Genomic DNA, 20,370 nt, shown 5'->3' on the forward strand with positions numbered 1-20,370 from the left:
AAGGCAGAGTCAAACTCTTTGTACATTGGGTTTTATAAAAATTGGGAAGAAAGCATCTGAGTGTTAACTATTTTGAAATTATTTAAAAGCCTGGACTTCCTTAACATATCTTTGCAGTTAGGGGTGTTCAAACTTTTGGCGTCTCTGGGCCACACTGGAAGAAGAACTGTCTCGGGCCACACATTAAATACACAAACACTAACAAAAACAAAAAAAATCTCATAATGTTTTAAGTAAATTTATGAATTTTATGTTGGGCTGCATTCAGAGCCATCCTGGGCCATGGGTTGGACATCCCTGGATATAATATACATACATAATATATAACAAGTCCCTTTTTGATCAGAAAGAATAAGCACACGGGTGTTAAGATAAGCTAATAGAAAAGAAAAAAAACAGCTAAAATTCTAAACTGAGTAAAGACATTAATAGGCATTCATGAAGATCATCATGAAGTGGTACACGTAAACTGAGAGAATCAATGGGAGTGGAGGAGGGATGGACAGACTGAAGAAAGGAGAGAACAAACAGCAAGCTTCAAGCATGAGACTAAAGAGGAAATGACTCAACCACAGTAGGGAGAGAGTTCCAGGTAGGTGAGTTGTAGGTGATAATATGCCTGGGAAAGCTCCTGACCTACAGAAGACAAGATTCTACCAGCTCATTGCAGAGCGTCCTCAGGAGTCATGGACACAAAGCACAACATCAAGACTGTAAAACATATTTTCCTAACAAAGGAGAAAATCTTGGTGTCTTTTAATACTTGGGGCAATTCTGGTCCTTGAACTTTAAGAGATAACTAGTATACTGGTAGCAAAAACTAATAAAGAATGATTGAGGGGAAGAAAAAAATATTCATATCAGTTTAGTCTAAATTTAAGTTACTTATCAAATGTTTATTGGGGATCTCCCTGTCCCAGACACTGGAGGCACAGCTTTGAACAAGAGGGCATGGGTGCTCTCCTCTAGGAAGCAATCCTTCAGACAAATGATTATATGATCTGAGAAAAACATGTCCAAAGCCTGCATTAACATTAAGAAAAATAATTATAATGAATGTAAAGGTCAAAAAGAACTCTTCAAAAAAAGAGCACAGTAGAAATTTTAAAAGAGACCATTTCGGACAGATCTGGACAGATATTAGGGAAGGCAGGGTCATTCGTGCTAAGTAATTTGCCTAAAACAAGACTGGAAAGTCTGTGAGGGCAGGGATTATGTCTGCTTGGTTCACAGTGGATCATAAGGGAGTAGCAGAGTATCTGAAAAATAGTAGCCACTCAAGAAATTTAAAAAGAATAAATAAATGAGTGAAGCAAAGCCATGCAGTACCTGCTATGTGCAGGTGCTAGTAAGAGTTTCCCTGACCAGTACATAGACAATTTAAATACTGTGGTAAGTAATAGAAAATGAACATGAGTACTATTAGGATGGGGTTTCTAAATAATTCAGAGATTCGGAAAGCTTCTTGGAAGAAGTAATACTTGGCCTGAGTTTTGAAGGAAGAAGGTATGGAAAAGCACTGGGCACAGCATGTGTTGAAATCCTGTGGAATAAAACATTATGCATTTGAGGAACAAAGAACAGTTTGGCTGGAGACAAGAATGGGGTGACATGATGGTATGATGACAGATTAGGTGATAGGCGCTTCTAGAATCCGAAGGATCTTTATATGCTGTGCTAAAATTTGGGCTTTGTTCTAAATCTGGTGATCACTAAAGATTGTAGGCAGGGAGTGACAGGATTAGATCTGCTTTTTGAAGATCACTCAGGCCATTGGCAGGGAGGTGGAATAGAGGTGGAAAGATTTAAACTAAGACATGAATGAGATAATGGAATAAGATATGAAAGATGTTACTGAGAAAGAGATTGGATGTGGGTGATGAGTGAAAAAAAGGGACCAGAATGACTGCCAGGCCTCAGGTTTGGGTGTAGTGCCACTTAAGACAGATAACAGAAGAGGAGTAGAGTTTTTTGGCTTTTTGCAGGTAAAGGGGGAGGAAAAAATTATTATAAACCTAGTCTTTACTTGAATTTGAGGTATCCGGGGAAATATAAGTGTGCAAGTTCTGCTTCTTCTGATGCCTACATTGTGGAGGTCAATCACACTCTCTCACAAATGTTTCTTGTTGTATATAGGTCTTGAGGCAGCATGGGATTTCTGAAATTTTATGTGCTAAGAGTCCCCTCAAAAAGAAACAGGGGGCCTCATAAGCAGGTTGAATGTTAGTTGTCTTAAAATGGAGAAATAGTCTTTAATAATACTGTAACCTAAGACCTAATTTCATTTATAAATAAAATATGGCAGCATGGGTAACAAGTACAATCTGCGTTCTAAACCATAACAGGAGAGCAGACATGATAGAACAAGATGTATTACTTTATCTCCTTGAAATTACACTCTGAGTGGGAGCATTTGAGATCTTGCTCCCAGCCATGTATTGTCAGCTTGGCTCAAATAAACTCTTATAAAAATTCAAAAAGAAAAAAAGAAAAAGAAGTTATACCCTGAGTGGTCATATATATTCAACAGTAAAAATTTTATTTGTATTAGAGAAGAAAAAAATTAAAAAATGCAACTAATTTTGTTGCACAGTTGTAATTACTAAACCTTTTTCTTACTAAGTTGTTAAATATTATTTTTGTTCTATTTTTCAACTAAATGGCTAGTAGCTATATTAACTTACAAGAACTTACTAATTCATTAAGGATGTTTCCTGGCAATCTCATTACATAACACACACATTATGGTACGTAAGAATAACCTTGTCTTTTATGTGTATATTATATTTGCTCAAACAACGTTGAATGACCCAAGAAAACATATTTAGCCCTTCATCTGGAATTCTAAATTGTATTCACGATGTATTTTTAAATTTCCATCAAAAGATTCTAGTATGAATTAAGTACTAGAAGCTCACTTATAAAACACCAAATTGTTAGTCTAACTAGGCCCCTTCAAAGTTACCTTTCTCCTTCTACCCACCGTTTAAAGATCCAAACTTTCTTTCCTTTTTTTTTTTTTTTTTACACTGTACTGGGACAGAATGGGCCACTTCAGAAGCTCCTGAGGCTAATGCGTTTCCACCACATTTACTTTAACAAACCTGGTTCCCCTCACTTCTGCAACAACATGCAGTCTGCGACAAGAGTTTGCAGAAGATCTAAACTTTTTCATCACCTCCCCATCTCTCAAGGGGGAAAAATGAAAACAGTAGCTCCTGCTCCTCGCCCCAAACACCAAAACACAACCCGTCCCGTAATTAGAAAGAGGGGAGGCAAAGTGGAACAAGTTGCGACGGGTGACAGGGAGCGCAGAATTGGGACCAAAGCCGGGGCTCAAAAGGCTGACGGGGTATCATTCATCAGGTCCGAAAGAATCTGGGCTCTTTGCGCAAAGATAACGTCCCCAAAGTCCCAGAAATGGACTGACTGGTGCTAAGAACCAGAGAAACAGTAAGTGACAGGCAAAGAGGCCCGACCTTACTGGGACTGCCTGAAACACGCAAGGAATGCAAAAGAAACGTCAAGAATCCGGGACCGGCTGCGGTTGGCCAGAGGGACCGCCAAGGTTAAAACTAAGCTCCAAAGGCAGGCACTTCGCTGAGACCCTTGGCTGGGGAAAGACGCTTGTGAAATGTGAGCAAGGGAAGCTGGAGAACAACTTGCTCCCGAAAATAGGAGCAGATCTCTGATCCGTCCTGACGGCTAGAAACTCCCAGCAAGTCTGGGGGCGGGCCTGGGGGCGGGCCCTGGTCTCCGCGGCCTCAAACGGCAAGCCAGCCTGCGTCCTCAGTGCGCCTGCGTAGGGTGAGGCCGGACTCTATTTGGCTACAAGGCGTGCTGCGGCAGCGGCGTTCTGTACCCAGCATGCTGCGCGGGGAGCGACGGCAATACGTCCATCTCTTCCCAACCCTGCCCCCTTTACCCCCTCCCTCCAGGCCCCCCTATCCCCGCTTTCCCTAAAGTGAGTGAGACGGACAGATGGAGGAGGGACTGTAATGGCGGCGGCCGGCAGCTCCCTGCTCTGACCCACGGCAGACATACAGCAACTATACCCTCCCCGCCCCAATCACAGCTGGCCTCCGCCCCGCCGCCGGAGCGGGGCCACCCTCCCCGTCCCTTCCCCCAGCTGTCGGCGTCTTGCCCTGCGCCCCGGCCGGGGCCCCACACACAATGGACGAGCTCGCCGGAGACAGTGGTGGCGGCCCGGGGATGGCGGCCCCTCCACGCCAACAGCAGGGACCAGGGGGGAACATGAGCCTTTCGCCAGGGGGCAATGGAGCGGCAGGCAGCGGAGGTCCTCCTGCCGCCGAGGGAGCGGGTCCAGCGGCAGGCCCCGAGCTGTCCCGGCCGCAACAGTACACTATCCCAGGGATCCTGCACTACATCCAGCACGAGTGGGCTCGGTTCGAGATGGAACGGGCGCACTGGGAGGTGGAGCGAGCCGAACTGCAGGTACCTCGCTGGGGTCGGTGTGCGGGACGGCTGCGGCAGCGGGTTCCCCGTGGGGGTTGGGGACGGGACTTCCCTCATTGGGATCCCGCGGGCTTGAGAAGACCCGGTGAGCCTACCTGCGTGGCTCGGGGGCGTTGGTCCTGGCCGCTGTTCCTGCTAGAGTCTTCCTCCCCCTTTCCCGCAGAAGCTTGTTCCCAAACCCTCACTAGCTGCGCTGTGCGGACTTCCTTGGGGCAGCCATTTTGGCTTTTAGTATGGCGTCTGCGGGGGCTCCTCTGGAGGCGGCCTGCCCGGGCCTCCCGGGCCTCTCGAGCTTGGGGTGGAACTCCTCCCTGTGGGAAAGTCCGGCGTGAGGCTCCTGAACGGTGAACTTGCTTTGTGTTGTTGCCTCTTGAGGTGGAGAACCCGATGATGGGCATTTTACCACCTTTTCCCGGATCATCCCCTCTTTCCGATTTGGCACGTCTGCCCCCCTCCCCTGGAGTTGGTACGCACTTGCCCCTTGACAACCACGCTTCCTTCCAGGGCTGCTACCAAGCACAATGGCTTGCCGCTGACCTGTGAAGTTTTTTCATTTCCTACTGCCAACTTTAAGTATCTTCACCTGAGATGCTGCCCTGTGCACTCAGATTCCCCTTCAGTTCTTCTTTAGTTTAGGGACTGAGTCATCAAGCCTTCTCCATACGGGTATACCTCGGGGATACTGCGGGTTCGGTTCGGACCACCCCAGTGAAGTGAGTGGCAATATTTTTGCTGCTAGAGGGTCTTGCCTTCAATTTGTAAAAAATCCAGTTCTGCGAAGAGCAGTAAAGCGAAGCGCAATAAAATGAGGTATGCCTGTACTGAAATTTTTTTAGGGTCCCCTTCACCTGGCCTTCCCTTCTTCCATTCCCTTTATTTAACACATAAAAAGCCAAACCAGACTATCTGTCTTGTCTTTGTGAAAGGACTGAAAAAAGTTAAATATTAGCTAGAAGTAAGATGTTCTTTTGACACGTTACTCACAGAGGTGAAGCAGAATTAAATACCCTAAAGACTCCTCATAATTAAGCCTGACTCGATCCTCTTAAGGTGAAAATTTGATGGACTGGTTTACCCAACTTTGGAAGATGTTGGTAGTTTACGGGTTCATGTCTTGGATTTCAGAGTGGCTGTATCTTTCTTAAAGACTTGTTCAACATTTTGGGGTATTCGTGTTTATTTTTAAATCCTTTCTAGGTCAAGATTAGGCTTAGGAGGAAAAACATGCATTTAAGTAGTGTTGCACCTGTTCTTCATATGTATACACACACATATATATACACACATACATATATATAGAGAGAATGTCAGCAATATTGTTCGCTGACATGCCATTTATGCCTATGGTGAATAGTTGGAAAAATTTGTTTAAGTGAGGAATTTGGGATTAATTTAGGAAGGGTGTACTCAAAGAAATATTTATCTTTTCAGCTTGATTTTGAACAAGTAAACTTTGAGTCTACAAAATAGGTAAAGTTAAACTTTTAAAAAGTAGGAATACTTACATATTTTGACACTTTATCAAGTTTTGCAAAAATTATAAATTAACACCTGTTACTCAATTCAATGTTTTAGAATCACACTTTGATATATTGTTCTGATTTTAAAAATACAACTTTCAAAAAGCTTAAGTTGAAATTGTGTGCTGTTTCTTTTAACTTGTGATGTATTCTACTTTACAATACCTGGGGTTTAGAGTTCTGTTGATACACAACTTTTTGTCACACCATGTTGTAAATTTAACATTCTGTGTGAGTGAAGATAGGCATTTATTTTTAATAATTGCATTTGCAAATGCATGAAGGCTTGGGCTCACTAATACTTTGCCAGTTTGAGTGTTATGACCTTCATACTGTTGTATGAAAGCTTGGATTCTACTACTTTTCAATTTAGCAATTACATTAGTTAGTCATAAGCTTCAGTAAAGTAAGTAGCAGGGAAAATGTCTTTTGTTTGAATTGCTAAAGTATGTACATTGATGAGGTCTGTATCGTATGTCCTACTCCTCACTTTCTCATCTAGTTCTTTCCTTAACAGTAACAGAAAAGTCTTTAAAGGAAGATTCCTTTTACTTGTTTGCTTGCTTTCAGTTGATCTATACAGGTATATTTTGATATACCTGTTATAAGCTAGTTTGTTTATTTTGAAGAAGTTCTACAGTGTTTCTAGACTCTTAAATTTTTCCAGGGATTTTCATCAATTCGTATTGATTTTTTTGGAATAAAATGTTTATGATTTTCTTTATATGCTCTTGTTCTATACATTTCTCTAAAATATTTTACTGGGTTACTTAATTAAGAGGGTTTCAGATTTACTTCCAATATGTTGAATTTGCTTTAAGTGTACTCAGTCATTAGTAAGATTTCTTGTACACACTTTAAAGTGTTTGTGTTGAATAAAATTTTATTGGGGTGGTTTAAGTGACACATCAGTGGATTTAAGCTGTAAACTTAAATGTATCTTTATGAGACAGCTTACATATTATATAGAGTCTTGGGTACCAATATGTGTTTTTATGTACACATATAAAACTATTCAATAATGAATACAAAGAGGTTAAGTTATACCTAATTTTTTAAAAAATATTTTATTTATTTATCTTTAGAGAGGAAGGGAAGGAGAGAAGGAGAGAAACATCAATGTGTGGTTGCCTCTCGTGAGTCCCCTGCCGGGAACTGGCCTGCAACCCAGGCATGTGCCCTGACTGGGAATTGAACCGCGATCGTGTGGTTCGAAGGCCCGCGAAGTTATACCTAATTTTGATGTAAAATTTCAGTATGGAATCATGTGTTCCCTGGCTTTGGAAAGGATTTTAAATTGGAACTTTTCAGTGTGGTTTTTTTTTTCTTCCTTTCTTTTTTCTTTTTTTCTGTAAAAGGAATTTGGGGTAAAGGTCTGTTTTAAAAACTTATAGCTAACCAAAGAACCACATCTTAAAGTTCTTTTTATCTTTGTGTGGGTTCCTTATCTTGGACTGAGGTATTTTGATATTTGTTAGTAAGACTCTGAGGCAGTGACTCCTGAATGAGAGAGCTAGCCAGAATCACTTGTAAACTTAAAAAAATATGCAGGCCCCCTGCAAATCCAGAGATTTGGTCTCGGGCTTGGAAAAAGTGAGCTTTCTAGGATGTTAGCAATTCATGTTATATAAAAATTATAACTGCCATTACGCAGCATTACAACCTTATGTATTCCTATTTTACAGATGAGGAGACAAATTTAGGTTAAGTAACTTTGCCAAAGTCACCCAGCTATAAAGTATTGGAACTGATATTTGAAACCAGGTTTGTCTGAATTCAAAACCTGTGTTCTTACTACCACTCTTGTAACCACTGTGTTATACGGTCATCTTAGCATTTTTCATAGAAATGGAATCTGCCCTATAATTCTTTGTCTATCATATTGTGGCATATACCACTTCAGTACATTTCAGGAAAGTGTTTTTGAACCCCCCCATGATGTACCAAGTGTAATTCGTGTATATTGTAAACATGTCCTTATATTTTTTTCTGTAGTTGATAGGTAATAAAAATGCACTTGTGGTGTAATACAAAATGCTTGTTTGGCACCTATAAAACCATGACATTAGATAATACATAAAAATATTATATAGTCCAAGAATTTGTATTCTAAAGTTACTGATTCTTTGTCAAATATAAAAATTTTAAGTAGTTTTTGTGTTTGCATACTCTGGCATACAGATTGGTCATAACATGAAAGCTATTTTCTACCTAACAATCTTACCTTATGGGAGAATTTTGCTCACAGGTAACTAGATTTCTTCATTATTAAGGTGGGAGAACTTTGTTTTTCATGCACCCCTTTGTCACCATTTTGTTAGAATAGTCAAGAATGATGTTTTACAAATTCTGATGCTTTTCCTATTACAAGATTTTTAGGATTTTACTATGAAATTACAAAAAAATAACAGCATATAGTGATTTTGTATAAAGGTGCATCCTTTATTCGGAGAATTTTAGCCTTCATAAATTTTGCTGTTATGCAGAATCCTATTTTAAATGATGGTGATGATAGAGTAAAAAATATTTGATAGGATTGAGTCTACAACCTTATGTCACTCTCCCTGTTTCTTTTTGTCTGCTTTATAGGCTTCATTTTTGCTCTACTCATTCCATAATACCCATCTAAACAGTTTGAAGAATGCTCTTCTTCTGTTGGTAGTTGACCTTTACATTGCCAAATCTTGGGGCCTTCTTACAGATCATTATGGACCTAACCAACATTTTCTGCTATAGACTATTTCTTCCTCAAAATCCTCTTTGGTTGCACTAATTCTGTATTTCCCTTTGGTCCACTTAGTCACTTTTCTTCATGTGTTTTCTCTTCTTTGTTCCCAGTTGTTATTACCTGGGGTTCTGGCTTTCTTCTTGTTTTCACTATATATTTCATTTAAAATTAGATGTTCAGCTATCACTTGTCATCTTAATACTTAGCATTTATTATTTATTATTTGCTAAGTGTTATTTTGATGCGTCAGTATTTATTAATTTAATCCTAAAAAAACAACCCAGTAAGGTTGGCAGATTGCTTTCTTTTTTGTTGGGTGCTTTTTTTTCTTATTTATTTATTTTTTTGACACAAGAATATTGGAGCCCAGGGGTTAAGTAATTATCTGTCCAATATAGAGCAACTAGGAGACAGGAGGAGTGGCATTTAAATCTGGACGAATTGCCTTCAGAGGCTGTGTTTGTAACCACTTTGTATCTTTGGCTTCCAGATATCTCAGACATATTTCCAATTTCCTGTTTAACTTTTCTTTTTTTAAAGGTTTTATTTATTTATTTTTAGAGAGAGAGGAAGAGAGGGAAACATCAGTGTGTGGTTGTCTTTCACATGGCCCCCACTGGGGACCTGGCCCACAACCCAGGCATGTGCCCTGACCTGGAATGGAACCAGCGACCCTTTGGTTCGACACTCATGCTCAATCCACTGAGCTACACCAGCAGGGCCTTTTTTTTTTAGCTTCTCTATTTCAAATTTAATACATCCATTACTCAGTTCATCTCACATGCCTGCCATTCCTTTCTATAGAACACACTTGCTCATTCCCCTTTATTCCTTGTTATAGTTAATGTTTATAATCATTCTCCCCATCACTAGACAGTATATAGATCCACCTATATATGCTGAGTCTTTGGGTTTTATTGATCTAGTATAATTACTCAGTGAATATATTTGAATGCTACTTTGTGCTAGGCCATGGGTAGGTAATGATGTTTAAAGCAAGGACCTGGCACTCACGGAGCTTGTACTCTAGAACTGTGATAAACCAGGAATTAACAAGATGACAAATGAATGGTGATGGGAAACCTGTGTGGACAATGGGTTTCAGATAAACAGGTAGTATTTATTGAGTATTTACTGTGTCCCAAGTATTATTTTGAGTTCTTAGTACATATTTTAGATCAATGGGTAAATAATTTTTTTTTGCCTAGAATGACCCTGCAGCCTAACCACTGACTGAAGGAAATAACCCTGATCTAATATGTGGTTTTCATTTCTTTACAGACACCATCTCAATTTAGGTTGCCTCTCCTGCGTGAATTCTCTGGAGTAATCTCCCCGACCCCTTAACAGTTTGTACATTATACTGCAAATAAGATTGTATTACATATACCATTTTCCTTTTTAAAAAAATTCTCACCTGAGGATATGTTTATTGGTTTTAGTGAGACAGAAGGGGAGGGAAAGAGAGGGGATGGGGAGGGAGAGACAGACAGACAGACATGCACATATTGATTGGTTGCCTCCCTTAGGCACTGTCAGACTAGGGAACAAATCTCAACCTAGGTATGCGCCCTAACTGGGAACCAAACCTGCAACTATTTGGTGTATAGGGCAATACTCCAACTAACAACCACTGGGCCAGGGCTCTTTAATTTTTAATTATGGAGAATTTTAAGCATATAGAAAAATAATATAGTATTTTATAGTATTTGTGACCTCCCACAGACTTGTCACTCATCTTAAACAGTAACATGTCATGACCAGTCTTGTTTTACTTACACTACTATGCACATTTCCCAATCTCAAATTATTTTGAAGCAAATCTCAGAATCATATAATTTTATCCATTAATATTTCCATACATATCTGTAAGATAAGGATTGTAAAAGACAATACTATTACAGTATATATGAAATTGTTAAGAAAAATGAATAACTTCTTTTCAAATTTTAAGTGTATTCTATTGATTATGCTATTACAGTTGTCCCAGTTTTTTTCTCCCCTTTCTCCCCATCTGCTCCTTACCCCCTCCTACCAGCACTTCCTTACTTCATGTCCATGGGTCACACATGCACGTTCTTTGGCTTCACCACTTTCTATACTATTCTTAACTTCGCCCTGTCTGTTTTGTACCTACCAATTATGCTTATTCCATGTACCTTTTCCCCCATTCTCTGCCCTCCTCCTCCCCACTGATAACCCTCCATGTGATCTCTATTTCTGTGATTCTGTTCCTGGTCTAGTTGTTTGTTCAGTTTGTTTTTGTTTTTTAGGTTCAGTTGTTGATAGCTGTGAGTTGTCATTTTAGTGTTCATATTTTTGATCTTTTTTTTTTTGGATAACTCCCTTTAACATTTCATATAATAAGCGCTTGGTGATGATAAACTCCTGTAACTTTATCTGGGAAGCTCTTATCTGCCCTTCCATTCTAAATTATAGCTTTGCTGCGTAGAGTAATCTTGGATGTAGGTTCTTGCCTTTCATGACTTCAAATACTTTTTATCCCCTTCTTGCCTGTAGGGTTTCTTTTGACAAATCAACTGATAGTCTTAATGGGAATTTCTTCCTAGGTAACTCTCGCTTTTGTTCTTGATGCTTTTAAGATTCTCCCTTTATCTTTAATCATGGGTAATTTAATTATGGTGTGTCTTGATGTGTTCTTCCTTGGGTCCAATTTCTTTGGGACTCTCTGAGCTTCCTGGTTTCCTGGAAATGTATTTCCTTTGCCAGATTGGTGAAGTTGTTCTTCACTATTTTTTCAAATAAGTTTTCAATTTCTTGACCTTCCTCTTCTGGCACCCCTATAACTCAGATGTTGGAATACTTAAAGTTGCCCCAGAGGTTCCTCAGCTTCTCATTTCTTTGAGTTCTTGTTTCTTCATTCTGTTCTGGTTGAATGTTTATTTCTTCTTTCTGGTCCAAATTGTTGTTTGGAGCCTCAGTTTCCTATCTGTCACTGTTGGTTCCCTGTATATTTTTTTATTTTACTTTGCGCAGCCTTCACTTCTTCCTCAGTTTTGTGTCAGTACTCGACTGTTTCTGTGAGCATCCTAATTACCAGTATTTTGAACTCTACATCTGATAGGTCGGCTATCTGCTTGTCATCTAGTTTTTTTCTGGAGTTTTGATCTGTTCTTTCATTGAGACCATATTTCTTTGTTTTAGTGCACCTGTTACGTTGTAAGGGGCGGAACCTTAGGTATTCATCAGGGCCAGGCAACCCACTCCCTGCCTTGTGTTGCTGTGTGTGGGGGTGGGGTCAGAGAGGGAACAATGTCCCATTTTTGGCTATCGCCCCACTTTCAGTCACCTCCCCAGTTACCCACAAGCAAATTGGGCCCTTTTGGTGCTGATTTCTGGGTGGGTGGTTTTGTGTACATTCTAGGACCCTGTGTGTCTCTCCAATGAACTCTCCTGTGAGGCTGGGAGTTTCTCCCACTGCCTTAACCTGCACAGGTTTTTATAGCCAGAACGTCTGAGGCTTTTCCCTCACCTGGAATCCTGAATTGTATTGTCTGTCTCGCTCCCCAATTGTTCCTCACAGATTATCTGCGTGTGAATGTGGAATTGCCTGGTCTTCCAACTGCTGTCTTGCTGTGCATTCTCTCTGCCCCTCCTACCAGTCTAGATCAATGTTTGTTCTTTACCTCTTTGGTTGTCAGACTTACATACAGTTTGATTTTCTGTCAGTTCTGGTTCTTTTTTATTTTTAAATTTGTCATCATCCTTCTTTTGGTTGTGTGAGGAAGCAAAGTGTATCTACCTATTCCTCCATCTTGGCCAAAAGTCGATAAATGAATAATTTCTAATACTGTTCAATATTTGCTGTTCAAATTTCTCATTTTCTCTTTTATCTTTAAACAGTTTGTTCAACTCAGAATCCAGATAACACATGATTGGAACCCTCTCCATCGTGTTTTACTTTTCCTTGCCATTGTTGTTGAAGAAGTCAGATCTTTGTTTCTGTAGAGGTTCCCAGAGTCTCTGGTTGGTTGAATGTTGTCCTGTGGTATAGTTTAACATGTTCTGTTGTCTTGTTTGTTTTCCCCTATTGGTTAGGTTGATCTAGGAGCTTGTTAAGAATTGGTTTATATATTTTTTTCATATATTGCGAAAAGAAGAGCAAGACTACTTCATTGGTAATGTCTTCCATTAGAAGGCACACAACAATTTGTTGTGATGTTAACAGCTGTTGATGTTAGTGCCTAGAAAACTGACTTCTTGGGGCTACCTTTAGACTTTAAAAAACATTATTAAGAAATTGAGATATAACCCTGGCAGGGTAGCTCAGTTGGTTAGAGCATCTTCCCAATATGCCAAGGTTGTGGGTTTGATCTCTGGACAGGGCACATACAAGAAGCAAGTAATGAATCTAAATAATTGGAACAACAAATCGATGTCCCCCCCACCCCGCCCATTCTCACTACCCTCAGCTCCCCTCCCCCCTCCCTTTTTCTCTCTCTAAAACCAATAAATAAAAAAACTGAAAAAGAAATTGAAGTATAATTCTCATAAAATAAAATTTGTTCTTTTACAGTGTATATTTCTGTGTTTTACTTTTTTAGTATAGTCACTGTGTTTTGTAGTCATCGTCACTGTCCAATTTCAGAACATTTTTTCATTACCCCATAAATGAACCCAGCAGCAACAAGCACTTAGTCCCAATCCTTAGCATTCCTTGGCAACCATAGCTTTCTGTCTCTATGGATTTGCTTGTTCTGGACATTTCATCTAAATGGAATTACATATTTTTGTGATTAACTTCTTTAACTTAAGATAATGTTTTTAAGGTTTCTCTATGTTGTAGCATGTAACAGCCCCTTTTCCTTTTTTATGGCTGAATAGTATTCTCTTATGTGGGTAATACCATTATATAACTTGTCCATCATTTGGACATTTGAGTGTTTCTGGTCTTGGGCTATTGTGAGTAATGCTGTTAACATGTGCACAAGTTTATTTAAGCATATGTTTTCAGTTCTCCTGGTTATCTAGGTAGGACTGAAAGTGCTGGGTCATTTCCAACTTTTTGAAGAATTCTGTGTTTCTCTTAAAAAAATAAACCAGTAAACAGTACAAAGTAGGTATTTTCTGTTACTAAAATTGATGTTTCAGAAATTGATTGTTTTTATGCATATGTAAAGCTAGTTATTGTTCAAAATAATCATAAAAGCAAGTTGAAATTCATAGTATTTTTAAGGAATTTATATACTAGTTTATCTTTTTTTACTGATTTCTTTGAAAACTGCCATATAACCCTGTATTACTTACTAAGATTTTGTTACAATGCTTTAAATTTTTGTTTTGTGGCTGCATTTAGTTGCTCTTATTTATTTTGTAAGTTTTTACTTTAGTTTTTAATATCTTAATTACTAAAGTAACACATTTATATAAAAATGAAGGCACAGAAATGTCAAAAATAGTGGCTTTTTTGTAATCTTTTTTTTTTAAAGATTTTATTTATTTATCTTTAGAGGGGAAGGGAAGAAGAGAAGGAGAGAAGTATCAATGTATGGTTGCCTCTAGTGAGTCCCCTGCTGGGAACTGGCCTGCAACCCAGGCATGTGCCCTGACTGGGAATCAAACCGCGAGCGTGTGGTTCCCAGGCCCACGCTCAATCCACTCAGCTACGCCAGTCAGGGTGCTTTTTTGTAATCTTAATCTTCCAAGAACAACTACTGCAATCTTTTTGGATGTATATTTCTATACATATACAACCATGATTCTCAACTGTGGGCAATTTTGCTTCCATGGGATATTTGGCAGTGTCTGGAGAGTTTTTGGTTATTACAGCTGGAGTGGGGGTGTTACTGACATCAAGTGGCTAGAGGTTAGATGCTACTAAACATGCACAGGACAGACTCTCCCCCCCCCAAAAAAAAAATCTAGTCCAAAATAGTGCTGAGGTTAGACACTGTCATTATAACTACAGTTGACTTTTGAACAACATAAGCTTGAACTGCGCTCGTCCACTTACGTGGATTTTTTTTAATAATATACAGTTGGCCTTCTGTATCATTTGGGTTTTGCATCTCTGGATTCAGCCAATGGCATTTTCCATTTGGGAATGTGGAGAGCAGACTGTATGTATTGCTTTATGCCATTTTATATAAAGGACTTGGGCATCTATGGATTTCATATTCACAGGGGTCCTGGAACCAATCTGACACTAATACTGAGGGACGACTTAAGTTTGGAGGGAAGTCCAAAGTTAATGGGATGTTTGATTGTGCAGGGTTGGTGTCCCCAAGCGCCACATTGTTCAAAGGTCACTTGTAGCCCTGGCCAGGGATTCAGTTGATTGGAGTGTCATTTCGCACAGGGTGCACATACAGTACCTAGGTTTCCTATTGATCTGGGTTAGGGTATATCTGGGAGGCAAGTGATCATGTTTCTCTCTCTCTTTGTCTCTTCCTCTCTAAAATCAGTAAACATATCCTTGGGTGAAGATTAAAAAAACGATCAATTGTATATCTATATGTGTGCCTTTATATAAATCATCTCATATCCATCCGTGTCCAATGCTTAGAAAAAATGCCTGGCGAGTACCTTGACTGGTATGACTCAGTGGGTTGGCCATGGTCAGCAAACTGAAAGGTTGTTGGGTAGAGTCCCAGTTGGGGCACATGCCTGGGTTGCCCGTGCGAGAGGCGCCATTGGATGTTTTCTCGCCTTCTCTTCCTCCCTCTATAAATAAATAAATCAATAAGATAATTGTTGCAGTAAAGTGTTGTTGAGTGAATATGTTAATAAGCTCTTGCTATAATTAAAAAAAAACTTCCATTTCAAAATATATAAATTGACTTCACTTTTAATGCCATTATAATGTTAGGTTTATAAAACCCTATAATTTGTGAAATTAATTTTGCTCAGAACACACATACCCAAATACTAGAGAGCTTGTGGCCAAAACAGCTTGTCCCCTACCCATCCTGTCCCTCTAGTCCAGCTTTCCAGCAGCAACCACTTTAAAAATCTTTCTTCCAATATTTTCATCCTTATTTTTAAATAATAGAATTATACTCCCAGCTGGTATGGCTCTGTGGATTGAGTGCCAGTCTTCGAACCAGAGGGTTGCTGGTTCAATTCCCAGTCAGAGCACATGCCTGAGCTGTGGACCAGGTCCCTAGTTTGGGGGGGGGGGGGCGATGGCACAAGAGGCAACCACATGTTGATGTTTCTCTCCTTCCCTTTCCATCCGCTTTCCCTCTCTAAAAATAAAATAAAATTTTTTTTTAAAAAAAGAATTAGCAACTATACTTGTCTCTGGCAATATTAAATATTACCTTAATCTTCCAGTTTGGTAATTGAGGATTTATTACACTTCCTACATCTCCTTTTACCATGTTCCAATATAGGTAATAGAACTAGTTAAATCATTAGTTTTTGCAGTATTATGACAATGGAAATAATAATTTGTGAGTCAAAAGGCATATTGCGAATACTTGCTCTTTACTGTACATTTTTTGTTTTCATTAGCATTATTTACCTCCTTTTTATTTGCTTATTAGTTTCATATGCATCTATTGCTGTTTTTTCCTAAAAGCCATACAAATCCATCAGGGTTTTAAAACTTGTAAGCACATCGTATAATCTACCAGTTTTGCCTTTTGTGTAAAAGGAATAGAGTTGAGCAGGGAGGACTTGCCCTCCAGAGCTGTTAATTCCATTGCTCTCTGATCTACACTTGTTTTAAGACTTGTAAAGTTATTCTGAAACCCCTGCCAGCTGTTCTCTTCTTTGTTACGTGGTTACTACTATGAAACTTTTGTCTGTTGTTCGCCAGCTGGGGTTCCCCCCTGCCTTTTTTAAACTGAATTTTATTCCCCATCCATTCTTGGTGTAGGCCTTTGTTTTGCTGAAATATATTATCTAATTGTTTCTTGAGAAAAGTTGCATAGGAGGTAAGTTTTGGGAACTTGAATCTTTTAAAAATGTCTTTTATTCTCACACTTGTTTGGTACGGTATTTTTTGGACTATTAAAATGCATGCCCCCCCAAATTTGGAGGGAAAGGCGGGGTGAGTCTTATAGTCCGAATGTGGCTTACCTGGCTTACTGTGCTGGGGCAGGGGGGTGCTGTGTTTTTTATGTTACTGAATATTTTACCACATTTTTTGCTTCAAAAATTTTTTCCTATTTTTCGCTAAAACCTAGGTGCATCTTATGGTCTGGTACATATTACAGTCTAAAAAATTTGGTAGTTTGGCTGGAGATAAGTTTCCATCAACATGTCAAAGGCATTTCTCTTGTCATTGAACTTTTCAGTGTGGCTTTTGAAGGGTTTGATGCTGTTCTGATTCTTGTTCCTTTTTTGTATGCAAGATTTGTTTTGGTGTCTTTTGTTTATCCTGGTTTTATTAAATTTTGTGAAAATATATATTGTGTTAGGCACTGAGAGAATTCTTCTCCATAGTCTAGTGTTTCTCAACAGAGGGCACTGTAGGCATTCAGATGTACCATTTTTATGTTGGACTGTGTAGTGCTTGCGGGGCTTTGAGTACCCTGGCTCCCAGATGTTAAATGCCAGTATAAGTCATTAGTTATTGGAACATCTAGAAATGTCCCCAGACATTTCAAAACACCCCTAGGGGGAGGCAGTCCTTATCTTTTTTGAGAAGCATTATTGTAGTCCTAACTTACTCTGTTCAATTGGTAATGGACCTGCCATACAAAGTTTTTCTTCTGTCTCTTGTTTTGTTTTTGTTTTTTTCGCTCTTTTTGCCCTGTTTTGTGAGATATTTTGGAACTGTATTTTTTGATCCCATTAAATTCATAAAAGCATTTTCTTGTTTGAGTTTTTGAAAGAAAGGTGTTCTGTGTTTTTTTTAGCATAGTGTAGTTTTTGTTGAAGTTTCTGAATTGTTAGTTTCCTCCAATTTTTTTTTTGTTTCTTTTCTTTTTAACTAATACTGTACTCAGATGTTGGTGGCCATTGACCATGTTTGATAGCTGCGAGCTTTTTTTACCCCTTAAAACTCGTTTTTGTTTCCATTAAAAATTGAGTGACTTTTAATCTGCTTTAACCTTGCCATAGGTTAGTTTCCTTAAATCTTTGTTTATAATTGGTTCTCTTAGTTTATAATTCTCTGAGTTCTTCAGAGACTTGTTGATCTTGCCTGTCCATTATTGTAATTTAAAAAATAGCTTTAGAGAAATAGTTTATCACCTTTGTGCTGCACTTTATTTAGAGCCTACCAGCAGGATAATGCTCCATCTCTGCTGACCTACTTGGAGTTTGGATTTCTTCACGTCTTGTATCAGTTCTTTCCACAGTTCTCCTTCTTGTATCTTCCATTAGTATCTGGTCACTTTCTCCCTAGATTCTTACCATTTTCACTTTAACAGGCTTACATAAACTTTAGGTTCTTGACTTTTAAAAGTTCCCTTCTCTAAGCCAGTGGGTATCTCATACTTTTAGCCTCTCTTGTGTTATCTGATGTAAACAAACAATGGCATATGTTACAAATTTCTTTTGATTTAAATTCAACCTCTAAAGAAGAAAGTGGTTATTTTTTCTTTAAAAGTAACTATGTCATTTATGCTGCTTTAATACATAGAAAATACTGTAATTGACTTTTTCTCCACAATTTTTTGTTAATCCTCACCAAGAATATGTTCATTGATTTTAAACAGAAAGAAAGGGAGAAAGAGAGGAAGAGGGAGAGGAACAGAAACATTACTGTGAGAGAGAAACATCAATCGGTTGCCTCCTACATGAGTCCCGAGAGGGGACTGAACCTGCAACCTAGCTATGTGCCTTACCCAGGGATGGAACATGCAACCTTTTGGTGTACAGAACGATGCTCCAAGCAACTGAGCCACCTGGCTGGGGCTCCACAATTTTTTTATTGTGGAAGAATTAAGCACCTTAACCATTTTTTAAATATATACTTCAGTGGTACTAGGCGTATTCATATTGTGCAACCATCACTACAGAATTCTTTCATCTTGTAAAACTGAAACTCAGTACACATCAAGTAATAATTATCCATACTCCTGCCCCTCTAGTCCTTGACAACCACCACAATTCTTCCTTCTGTTGCCATGAATTTGTCTAGCCTTGGTACCTCATATGAGTGGGATCATTCAGTATTTATCTTTTTGTGACAAAACTTTGCTTCTGTAAAGCTCCATTTCCTTTCCTGTTCTTTGTGTTATTGTCCTACAATTTCACCTTTGTTGTGTACTCATTAATGCATATTTCTAATTACTGCTTAATGTAGTTGTCTTTTAAATCAGATAGAAAAAAGTTACAAATACATTTATACTGTCTTTTATAGTTACCAGTGGAGTTACCGGTACTAGTGCTTGCTGTCTTTCTTTCCTTTTTTTGTTGACAATATTATAGATGTCCCCCACCTTCCCTTCCTTAACCCCCTCCACCCAGCTTTCCACACCTCTCATCCGGCCTTCACCACATTGCTGTGTGTGTCCATGGGCTATGCATATATGCTCTTTGACTGGTCTCTTCCATTCCTCCCCTTCCCTCTCCCCTCAAAGATCTGTCAGTGTATTCCATGTATCCATGCCTCTGGTTTTATTTTGATTGCCAGTTTATTTTGTTCATTAGATTCTACGTATGAATGAGATTCTATGGTATTTGCATTTCTCTGACTCTCTTATTTTGCTTAGCGTAATCTCCAGGTCCATGCATGTTGTCACAAAGTGTAAAAACTCCTCCATTTTAATAGCCATGTAAATATTCCATTGTATAAATGTACTATAGCTTTTTCATCCACTCATCATACTGTTGAGTTGTTTCCATATTTGGGCTAATGTAAATAATGAGGTTATGAACATAGGGGTGCCTAAATTCTTTCTGATTCTTGTTGTTTCTGGATTCTTAGGGTATATTGCCAGAAGTTCAATTGCTGGGTCAAGAGGACAGTTCCATTTTTAATTTTTGAAGGACATATTTTTCATATGGATTTGAATTACTATTTAGTGTCATTTCTTCCTAAAGTGCTCCTTTTAGTGTTGTTGTTGTTGTTGTTGTTGTTTTTTAGGACAAAACCTACTGTCCATTTGAAGTTTAGCAGGAATGTCTTAATTTCTTCTTCAGTTTCGAAAGGATAGGTTTTGGGGGTTTTTTGAATATAGAATTCATGGTTGATAGTCTTTTTCTTTCACCACTTGAATATATCATCCCACTGCCTCCATGGTTTTTTTTCTCGTTTTTAAAAAATATATTTTATTGATTATGTCATTTGCAGTTGTCCCATTTCCCCCCTTCATTCCCCTTCACCCTGCATACCCCTCCCCCCACATTCTCTCTCTTTAGTTCATGTCCATGTGTAATAAATCCTTTAGCTTCTACATTTCCCACACTACTCTTGCCCTCCCCCTGTCTATGCTACTTATTCTCTGTACCTTCTCCCCCCTTCTCCTCCTCCCACTCCCCTGTTGCTAACCCTCCATGTGATCTCCATTTCTGTGGCTCCATTCCTGATCTAGCTGTCCACATAGTTTGTTTTGTTTTAGGTGTGGTTGTTAATAACTGTGCATTTGCTGTCATTTCACTGCTCATATTTTTTATCTTCTTTTTCTTAGATAAATCCTTTTAACGTTTCATATAATAAGGGCTTGGTGATGATGAACTCCTTGAATTTGATCTTATTTGAGAAGTGCTTTACCTGCCCTTCCATTC

At 38.9% G+C, this 20,370-nt stretch overlaps 2 protein-coding genes and 1 non-coding gene across 4 annotated transcripts in view; 1 reads left to right on the plus strand and 2 right to left on the minus strand.

The window, feature by feature from the left end:
- AP4S1 (adaptor related protein complex 4 subunit sigma 1) overlaps positions 1–5,110 on the minus strand; it is a 44,459-nt gene extending 39,349 nt beyond the window's left edge. Inside the window, exon 1 of the mRNA XM_037037605.1 lies at positions 4,572–5,110. The gene's annotated coding sequence lies outside the window, so the exon portion shown is untranslated. The remainder of the gene's footprint in view (positions 1–4,571) is intronic.
- On the minus strand, positions 3,028–3,156 carry LOC118981002 (small nucleolar RNA SNORA66). The gene has a single exon (XR_005065254.1). It is a non-coding gene; the product is annotated as a small nucleolar RNA SNORA66 (small nucleolar RNA).
- Positions 3,883–20,370, plus strand: part of STRN3 (striatin 3) — a 116,827-nt gene continuing 100,339 nt past the window's right edge. The window contains exon 1 of one of the 2 annotated variants that reach the window (XM_037037603.1): positions 3,883–4,455. In XM_037037603.1, coding sequence (XP_036893498.1) covers positions 4,174–4,455 — 282 coding nt within the window. In that variant the 5' untranslated portion in view covers positions 3,883–4,173. The remainder of the gene's footprint in view (positions 4,456–20,370) is intronic. The other variant, XM_037037604.1, reaches the window with a different exon arrangement.

This window comes from Sturnira hondurensis, unplaced genomic scaffold (genome assembly GCF_014824575.4).
Source record: "Sturnira hondurensis isolate 20B ecotype Veracruz unplaced genomic scaffold, ASM1482457v3 Scaffold0023357, whole genome shotgun sequence".
NCBI classification, from domain to species: Eukaryota; Metazoa; Chordata; class Mammalia; order Chiroptera; family Phyllostomidae; genus Sturnira; species Sturnira hondurensis.